General features: G+C 33.3%; 2 protein-coding genes across 11 annotated transcripts; both read right to left on the reverse strand.

Moving 5' to 3' along the window:
• Positions 1-768: 768 nt before the first annotated feature.
• Positions 769-5,276, reverse strand: LOC101735804 (putative uncharacterized protein DDB_G0287191). Of its 6 annotated transcripts, none has more exons than XM_021350466.3 (6): positions 4,957-5,276; positions 4,290-4,342; positions 3,767-3,881; positions 3,531-3,684; positions 1,843-2,172; positions 769-1,048 (listed from the first exon to the last, which is right to left on the reverse strand). In XM_021350466.3, the coding sequence occupies exons 4-6, from the start codon at positions 3,545-3,547 to the stop codon at positions 1,027-1,029; spliced, it is 369 nt and encodes a 122-aa protein (XP_021206141.1). In that variant the 5' UTR covers positions 3,548-3,684; positions 3,767-3,881; positions 4,290-4,342; positions 4,957-5,276; the 3' UTR covers positions 769-1,026. The 6 variants fall into 6 exon arrangements, with proteins under 6 accessions (XP_021206141.1, XP_021206140.1, XP_062527437.1 ...); XM_021350465.3 differs by lacking the exon at positions 4,957-5,276 and adding an exon at positions 4,508-4,574; XM_062671453.1 differs by lacking the exon at positions 3,531-3,684 and having other exon boundaries at positions 4,957-5,274.
• Positions 5,277-6,394: 1,118 nt separating this feature from the next.
• Positions 6,395-8,731, reverse strand: LOC101735933 (protein EFR3 homolog cmp44E). Of its 5 annotated transcripts, none has more exons than XM_021350469.3 (4): positions 8,499-8,730; positions 7,382-7,450; positions 6,780-7,283; positions 6,395-6,685 (listed from the first exon to the last, which is right to left on the reverse strand). In XM_021350469.3, exons 1-4 carry the CDS (start codon positions 8,517-8,519, stop codon positions 6,662-6,664), a joined length of 618 nt encoding a protein of 205 aa, XP_021206144.1. In that variant the 5' UTR covers positions 8,520-8,730; the 3' UTR covers positions 6,395-6,661. The 5 variants fall into 5 exon arrangements, with proteins under 5 accessions (XP_021206144.1, XP_021206145.1, XP_004929839.1 ...); XM_021350470.3 differs by having other exon boundaries at positions 7,382-7,490; positions 8,499-8,729; XM_004929782.5 differs by having other exon boundaries at positions 7,537-8,729.
• Between the last annotated feature and the right edge of the window lie 1,329 nt (positions 8,732-10,060).

Genomic DNA, 10,060 nt, shown 5'->3' on the forward strand with positions numbered 1-10,060 from the left:
ACTGGACCGAGTAGCACGGTTAAAGAACAAAATCGTATCGAATTAAAAATAAAATCAAAGCGACGTTCATTTAACGAAATCGACACTAACATTTCATTTAATTGGTTGCTTATCAATAATTAACATATTATTAAACTTACTTACATTATGTAAATATAACGGATAGTTAAATATAATTAAAACTTACGATATTATAATTGGAAACTTAAACACATAAACACACGCACATATCAAATCGATTTTTAAGAAACCCAGTGAACACAACACGTTCCGAGTTTCCGTAAGTTCTATCATTTAGGTAAATCGATTTCTTGAAATTACTCGCGCGCCACCTAATTTATGACAGTAACCTTCCCTGGAGGGCTCACAAAAGTTGTACATACTAAATTTCATCAAAAACGAATAAATGATTTAGAATTTGGTATAGATGATTTTAAGGAATCAAAATAAAAGTATTTTACTATTACTTTTACTAGGTACTGAGTGGTATTTAGTTAGATATTATTATATATTTGTTTATTTATATTAGGATATCAGCAATTTGGCATGCCTTGTGGTGACCGGCAAAATCGAGGGAAAAAGGCCTAGGGGTAGAGGTCCCACACGATGGTAGGACCAAATAGCGGAGGAACTAGAAATACCTGTCAGCGACGCACTCCACCAAGCTACATATGGGGATCGATGGAGACAGCTAGTTGACAGAATCAAACGGAGTCACGATCCTCAGCATTGAGGGACCGGTTGAAGAGAGAGAGAGAGAGAGAGATATTTAGTTTGTTTTTAGTAATTGCTATTTATTAATAAAAAAACTAACATAACATGTAATAACAACTACAAAAGATTTATATTATTACAATTAATTATTTACTGGCAAGAACAAGTCCGCTTTTTTAAATCTATCAAAAACGAATGAAAAGCTACGAATAAATAATAAGTCTATAAATAATTTATTTTGATTAGAATTCATAAGTTTATTCAATATATTTAAGTTTTATCTTAGCTTATCTAAAATTACTTGTAGTGCGGTCAGTCGTCTCTTTTAATATTCCTGAAACAAATGCGAAATAAAATTTTGAATTATAAATTAGTATTATAATAATATACGTTACGTACGTATGTTACAAATCAGTGTACAGAGGTTTATCGTTATATCGAAGTATTCCGGGGGGACATAGTAAATAAGATAAAATAATTGAATAAATTCAAAAATATCATGGGTCTTTTTACAGTGACATTTAAATATTTTGAAATATTTTCTCACTTGAGTTCAGTGCTCAACTGTTAAAAATAATACACAGCTCAAACATTCAATCAACCAATTAAAATGATGCCTGGATCAATTTTTAAATTTCGCGTTGTAAGCCACCGAAATAAGGTATTAAAAAAATGCTATTTCATAAATATCTTAAAAACTACTAACTTTTGGCCAAACATTGAGGGACCTGAATTTGTAGCGTTTTTAGCCCTTCTATCTAATCTTGGCTGGAACACATCGAATCTATACTAATATTATAAAGAGGAAAAATTTGTTTGTTTGTTTGTTTCGAATAGGCTCCGAAACTACTGGACCGATTTGAAAAATTCTTTTTCCATTAGAAGCCGACATTGTCCCTTATGAACATAGGCTACTTTTTTAAATTTTTATTTTTTTTTTTTTTTTGGTTTCATGTGTGTTTTAATGTTTCCGAAGCGAAGCGAGGGCGGGTCGCTAGTTACCAATAACTCTGTTTAACTAAATTATGTTGTTTTGCATAAATTAACACAGACGAATCGGAAGTTTTAACTGACAAGGAAATCTTGAATACGTCCTAATCGGACTATTATGACTTTTTTATAACTTACTTTAACTTGTAAAGAGACATGGGAAGTCGCGGTGTCAGCCCTCTGATTTCATTAGGTATATCTGGAATGTCAAGTGGGGAAAGCAAATCATCATCCGGTAAGAACTCTGGAATTTCGACTCCTGGAATAGGCTGGTTGTATTGTCCTGTAGGCGGTTCCTCATGCAGATGCACGTGATGGAAGTGCTCGTGCTCTTCAGAAGGTGATAGGTTGTAATCGGAATTCGGATCGTGGTGGGTATGATGGTGATGAATCGTCTTGTACACGGTATGTGTGTGCTTTATTTTCTTCAGTTTATAAGGTACATGTATTATAACCTTTTTAGTGCGCCTGAAAAACGTTTCCCTTTTTAAGTAAATAAAAAGTTATGGTTATCAAAATATGAGGAGCGAATCACTTGAACGTATAAGATGTATATGCCGTTAAGCTATGGTCCATTAGCAATGATGTAATATTTTTGGAAGTAATTGAAATCCCTAATTTCAGATATACTAATAATAATACAGACACAGTAAAGTTTATCATTTTTAATAATCTTGCGATGTAACGGAAATTTTAGATTCCATTCCAATGAAAATTCAAAGGAACACCAGCATAACCTTATTCTGTTTAAAAATTCTAAGCTATATATATAAGGCAAGTTTTAGGAAATAAATTAGTGGTTACTAAAATTTTGATAGCGAATTAAGGTTTTTTTTTTAAGAAATGGCCAACAAACCATTATTTCTGTACAAACGACTTTGGAAAGCGACTTCATTCTTAGAATTCGAACAATAGTAAAGACACGAGCATGAACATTATTGTAATTTTATTGTGATGATCATTAGAAAATACGTCGGTTTGATACAGATTTTTGACGATTCATAATTCTTTTAAGAAGAACCTAAGCGCTTTTATATTTCTAAACTGAAATGGCCAATAATAATTTTATTACAAGTTGTATTTTGCCGACTTTATAACAATTCTACGTTGCATATAAGTTTCGTGAACTAATTCTGTGTTTTGTGATTATTCAGAATATCTTTATTATTTCGAAGGCATGTCATATTCTTAACTTTAGCGTATTAACATGCGTGATACATATATTATTTAGTGAGAAAATTAGTGACTTTTCTGTAATAGGCGTCGTTTGATTTTAGTAAGCCCGTCTGTGTAAGCTCATAGAAATAATAATATAATAAAATCATTTATTGCCTTTCACATAAAATAAAATAAAATACAAAAACAAGAAAAGAAAAAAAAGAGAAAAGGCAAAAGGAGGTGGCTCAGCTAGAGCTGTTCAAAGTCGATAAATCGAATAGCGCTGATTTTCAGTCACCCCCGTTTGACTTTGGTTCTTTGCGGGAATGAAGGCTAGGTACGTGTGTACAGACTTAGAACATGGTATAAACTATGTAGTATAAAAATAAGAAAAAATAAAACAAAAGTCGAATTAAATGGTGAACCCGAATACAAAACATACATAAGCAAATACTATCACTAATAATTATTTTAACCTAAGATTGGTAAAAAATCATGTTTTCATTTCAAATAATTATAATATATAAGTTAAAAATAACTGTAGGCAGCTAGCTGGCTGTGCCCCTGGGATTGCTGACTTCCATGAGCCACGGTAACGGTTAGAATCCACATTTTCTTTTAATTTCTTTAGTAAGAAATTTTTCCCTTTCACGATAACCACTACTAACCTTCTAATAAAATCCATCGGTCACTACGGCAGTTTTATTCAAAATATAAAAATGGTTTCTGTCTTACTAAAGTAGTTCGTATTTGTTGTTGTGTTTTGATGTATTTCTTTTATTTAATTATTACTTTGAATTCTCAGTGGTTCAATTTTCATATCTAATTAGTTAAGAAAAACATTGATTTATTGAGGGGACCTAAATTAAATTATTAATTTAGTTAATAAAGTAAAGGCACATACATGCCTTTCCTTAATTCAATCCCACATATTTATGTCCTTTTCTACAAGCGTCAACGGTAGTAGAAGGCGCACCTGGCCTCGTCCCAAGCTTGTTAAGCCATTTTTTCATTTCGTGCTTCGAATAAAAAAAGTCAGACATTATATATATATAGCTGCGAAGCAAGTCGAGTATCAGAACAATGGGTCGCCTTATATTTACTGTTTTCACCAAAGAAAGTGATTCTTAGTGAAACTAATAATCGAGAAAATTCCAACATTAAGGTGACTGATTGCGTAACAGCCTTATTACGTTACGTATTTTTTTTATTTTTTTTTGCTACCGGCCCACCTGATGGTGAGTGGTTGCCGTCGCCCATGGATTTCAGCAATGCCATGGACAGAGCCAAGCCGCTGCCTACCTACCTACGAGACCTGCCAAAGAAGCTTATGACCTTATGTAGTTTGAATGTAGACCAAGAAAGGCGCAGTAAAGCTTGATAAAGAAATTATTAACATTATAATTATTATTTAATTCATAACTCACCCCTCCGTGTATGTTACTAATAGTATTAATGCCAAAAACAGGTAAACAAACACCTGAAACACAGCAGAAGAAATGTTGTAAATTATTTTGTGATATGTCTCATTTACCTTGCGTCAAAACTGTGATTTCGTTGCAAAGAAACTTTATTCTCTTAACGAATAGTTAAGTTCTTTGTTTTTTGTTGTCATTATACATATTATTTCCAAAGTTTCGAATACTTTCAAGTTTTCGCGGCCGCGGACGACATTTCAAGCACTATTCGTCGACATTTCAATATTGTGTACTGTTGTTTTTTTTTGTGATAAAAATATTTCTAGACTTTACGTTTCATTTCACACTAAAGATAACACTAACTAAATAAAGAAACCGGAAAAGTACCTTTATTTCTACGACTCGCGAAAACCGATAAAGATACTTAACTACTGTGGTTGGGCCAACGTGTTGACCTAGCGCCTGATGCTATACAGGCAAACTGAATTTTCTAACTTCACTAGCATTTAGCGTGTAATACAATATCATGTTTAATTTGAAATGTGACATTTCTAAACGCGAGATTCACTCTATAATTTCGCATGAGCTCACACGAACACAATTTCAGCACTACGTCAGCATTATTTGAATGCACTATCAGGAATTTAAGCGAAAGGTGACCTAATTACTAACTCACCGTAAGTATATGGCCCATTATCAGCGTAATAATGTTATCTCAAAGTTACAGGCGGTGTACCAACAATTTGTTTTTAATGATTTCGTAAAATATAGAAAAATGCACTTTCCCAATGTTAAGCAATGATAATGTATTCGAGCCTAACGATGAACAAACAATGAAAGCTGAACCACATATTATTTCACTTTTATATGTTACGAATGCAACTTGCGAACATCCAGACCTACATGTGGCTATCTTCTGTTCCTCTCTGAGCAACTGTTTCTGTAATAAACCATCCTTTTCTTTTCGATAAGAGTCTAGAATGATCTCGGTGCTGTTAAAGCAGAAGACTTAAATTATCAATTAAAGTAGTAAAAGCGTAGTGACATCAAGCAAACAGTAAACAAATATCACTGGTCAAGACACCGTCATACATTATTAAAGGTACTGCAATATATTAAACACTATATTATTATTCATCGGTGCGTATAATAATGTAGTATTATGTAACATACACATACAGCAAAGTAATTATTTAAGAAAATAAATTTACAAAGTTTACAGATACTTCTCTCTGCTCCGATAGAAATAGCCAGTTTCAAATTCATTGTGATGAAACCCATGAAATTGATTCAGAATTTACAATTATTCTTGCCTTACATAAGTGTTCCAATTACCTCTTTGAAGTTTGTTCACCTTGATTAAAGTAGGTACCTTTTTTCCTATTATAGCTATTTCAGTTGGGTTGGTCGGTCCATGTTCAAATGTAGGTACAAACTTATTTTAATTAAATACTTCAAACCTTAACATAATAATATATTGTTTAAATCTGAATTTGTAAAATATGATTTGCTAGATGAAAGCAAGAGAATATTTTTTTTAAATTTGTGATGGTAGGACCTCTTGTGAATCCGCACGGGTAGGTATCACCACCCCGCCTATTTCTGCCGTGAAGCAGTAATGCGTTTCGGTTTGAAGGATGGGGCAGCCGTTGTAACTATACTGAGACCTTCGAACTCATATCTCAAGGTGGGTGGCGGCCTATGGGCTCCAGTAATCACTTAACATCAGGTGGGCTGTGAGCTCGTCCAACCATCTAAGCAATAAATAAATAAAAAAGAGAAAATCTCGCCAAACTTCGTTATGTATTGTTAACATATACATACTTACGTGCATCATCTGTGACTGTGTTAGCTTATTTCGAAAAAAAATATGTATCGAGTTTTTTTATAGTAAAAAGTTGTGTTGCGTATTTCTACTAATTGTACTATATTGAGACCTTAGAACTTATTTCTCAACGTGGGTAGCGGCATTTACGTTATTAATGTCTGTGGGTTCCGGTAACTACTTAACACCAGGAGGGCTGTGAGTTCGTCCAACCATTTAAGCAATAAATAAAAAAATAATAAATACGTTGCCTGTTCGTGAAGCCGTAACAAATAACAACTGCATTCAATACCAATTCCAAGAATTCTATAATATAATTAGGAACGCACATACATATTCTACGCCTATAATATTATTTAACTAGTTTGGGAATAATAAAAAAAAAAGGATTTATTATCATGTCTCACAGATAATTACTAAAAAAATAGCACGATATATTTTCACTTGTAATTTCGTGGTCAAAATTCGAGACTATCCTTTCATCTGTAAAGAAGGATGTTCATAATCTCAATTATTACTGTGACAAGTCCATTATGGGTGTTTTTCTGCTACATTTTTAAGCTTTATTTCCTGTAATTGGCTGAAAATAAATAATAGATTTAATTAAATATGTTGTATTTTTATGTTTGAGATACAATCATATACAATGAATATAAAAAAAGAAAAAACGGTACCTGGGCATCTTTAAAGTGCTTCCATAAGCCAAAACGCATTTCCCAATCTTCAAAAAAAAGTGTAGGTTTATTCCAAGTGACATGACCATGGCCAATTTTGTAAGATTGCATTAGAGGCGGATTGAGATGCGGTGCCTCTTTTGCTCTTCTTGAAATAACTTGATTTACGTAACGATAAAGCACCGAAGCTTTATGAACCCAGCAGATAAGCGACATCACTGAAATCACTATTGCGTGCATCCAATAACGGCTTGACGCAACTAAATTTTCTTCGTTGAGGGCATAATCTTGGATTTCCATACATAAACAGGCTGCCATTGCGGCTGTCAATCCACAAGGTACTTCCAATACTATTGAGCAAATTATAGCAAATATGACCTTTAAATTAGATATGTTGTGGCAATGCGTTTTAACGGCCACTAGACAATGTTCGTGAATTTTATCTCTATAATGCCGGAAGAATGTTTTGTCACAGCTTTCATAAGATCCAAGTCTCAACTGGGCCTGTGGGTGTACAAACAAATTTTTATATAGTATTATCAAGGCTAAGGGTAAAATTATGTAAAATAACAAGATTTATTTTATACAAAAAAAAAACTAACTTGCGAAAATTCATAGTAAATAGTGGGCACCATTAGCAACGCTGCGTTACGCTGTCTGTCTAGAAATCTCTGTAAAAGACGGCACCCGATAAAAGAGTGCAACGTATTTCTGGAAGCAACGAAATTAACTAGAACCTGTTCAAAAACACCCTCACCAAAACTCTCTGTGTAACTTTCTACAGTGTAAAGTTCTGCGGCACGATCCAATAGTGACGAAAACTCAAGCACGTGGTCACTGTTTAAATTTACCACCGAAAACCAATTTAGCATTGTAGTTATTATGAATATCCGATGGTGATTCTCGACTCTCTCAAAAATTCTACGCAAGCAAACTTCGAATCCCTTTCGCAGAAAGCCGTAAGCCGACAATTTTAAGTCGTTCTTTTCGATACTGTAGGAAAAAAGCTCTAAAAGCCGGGATACAAACGGTAGCAGATATTGTTTCTCAATTATCCAATTTTCACTTTTCAGCAGATCATATAAGACCCGTATTCGGTGCCGGGCTGATTTTACATCGGAAAACAAAGTACTTTGAATATCTGATAGCATTAAATTAAAAATTGTTGTTTGTCCGTTGTTGTAGTAAAGAATTACTTCCAAAATTTGTACAACGAAACTTTCAAACTGCCATAAGTCGACGTTACTTAAAAATTTAAAGGTTATTTTGATGGTGATTTCACTTCGTTCTGGGCTTAAATTGTTTATAGTGTCTTGGAAAACTGTTTCAGCCCTAATAAAATTACGCTTAAGGCACCAATTCCAGTTACGTGATTTGAGATTATTAATTTTCAATCTCATGCCAAAGAAATATAAAATAGTCAAAACACAAAGCAGCAGTTCTTCAAAATCAACTTCTTGTAAATTTTTTCTAGTACTTTCATGTAAAATTTGTTCGATTTTATTCATAGCGCTGATTTTAAGTCGTTCATAGGATGGATTTAAGTTCATTGGCAGATAGTTGACATGAAGTTGGTTAATTTTGTCTTGTAAATCCTGGGTACTCAAGATCGTTTTTGCTTTAAAAAGCATAGTAATATTATGCAGTATATGTCTCTTAAATTATCATTTCGTTTCCATAGTAGCTGTTAGAAACAATAGCGTTTTTTCTAGTAACTACCTGAATCAATCCACTCAACATCTTTGATTGTTTTTGAAAACATAACGAAAAATCTAAAACTCTTACGGCATTGTGCTTATTGTAATTTAAATTACTTGACACAAAAAGTTTCTATACAATCACACACGATAACATTATTGACGCTAGTTTATAAATACGTAGGAACCTCTTATTTTATTTTATTTTTGAACATATCCACCTGACAACTAAAACAGTAAGTTTATATCTTTGGACAGTTTTATTTATTTATTATCTATGATGATATCGTTCTAATGTCAAAATTAGGAAAGTATATTGATTACTTACAAATTCTCCTTGACAATAGTGGTCTGGAAATGTAGGTTTCATTCTCAACACGATTGCCATTTCATATTTGACTATAAAATTTGTTTATTTATTTATAATTTTTAAATTATAAAATTACATAAATAAAAATCACATACTTAATATTAAAACAGTTGATAACTGTAACTCTTGTAAAGGACAATCTCAGCCTGCATTGAGTAAAACGAAAAACAAAGATTAAAAAATTAAAGAAAACCCAAAATAATAAACCTACTAAGCAGTAATGAGAGGTTGAGTTTTAATAAACATTTATTAATTTGTTTATTTTTATTGCTTAGATGGGTGGACGAGCTCACAGCCCAACTGGTGTTAAGTGATTACTGGAGCCCATAGACATCCACAACGTAAATGCGCCACCCACCTTGAGATATAAGTTCTAAGGTCTCAAGTATAGTTATAACAGCTGCCCCACCCTTCAAACCGAAACGCATTACTGCTTCACGGCAGAAATAGACAGGGTGGTGGTACCCACCCGCACGGACTCACAAGAGATCCTACCACCAGTATTTCTGGAAATAGGAAGGGAATCGCTAAATATGTAAAAGTTTTCAGCTTAACTAATTGAATTATTATTTATCAAACTTAGAGGTTCCGTTGTAGAAATATAGCGCATCGGTCAATCCGTGTATGCATTTTGCTGGTCGAAAACGATATGATCTTTGTCGTCATCGAAAATTTCATAAAGACGTTTTAGTCATGAAGCCCTCCTGAAATGGGAACAATTACTTGCGATTCCGATCCGGTCGTAGATTTTGCGAAGCACTGCTGTTGCTAGTGCCAATTAGCACTCTTCCAGGCTGAGCTGCGTTAGCTTATCTACCACCACCCAGAGCGTAGCTACCGGGCAGCGAATAAGTAGGGGAAAAAAGTTACTTAGTTGTAAATATGAGGATAAACTAAAATTTCATACATTAAAAAGGACAGGAATAGGTCGGTAATTCGATATCGTTTTTGCGTTTCTATAAAAGGGAACAATTCTAGCTTTGGTGGGAGATTATTTTGCCTTACTGAGTTCAATTAATATTTTATATACTAATAAATAAAAAAGCACTCAGCAACGGTCGCGAAATTTAAAAAAAAAGTTGAAATTGAATTGCTGTTTAATCTGCAATTCAAAGTAGACTGGCCTCTAACCAAATAATTACATTGCCACTTATGTCTCATAAAACGAATCAATAGAGCGTGAAAATAGAAGCCTGCTTATAATAATAACCCGA

This window comes from Bombyx mori, chromosome 1, assembly GCF_030269925.1.
Source record: "Bombyx mori chromosome 1, ASM3026992v2".
Lineage (NCBI taxonomy): Eukaryota > Metazoa > Arthropoda > Insecta > Lepidoptera > Bombycidae > Bombyx > Bombyx mori.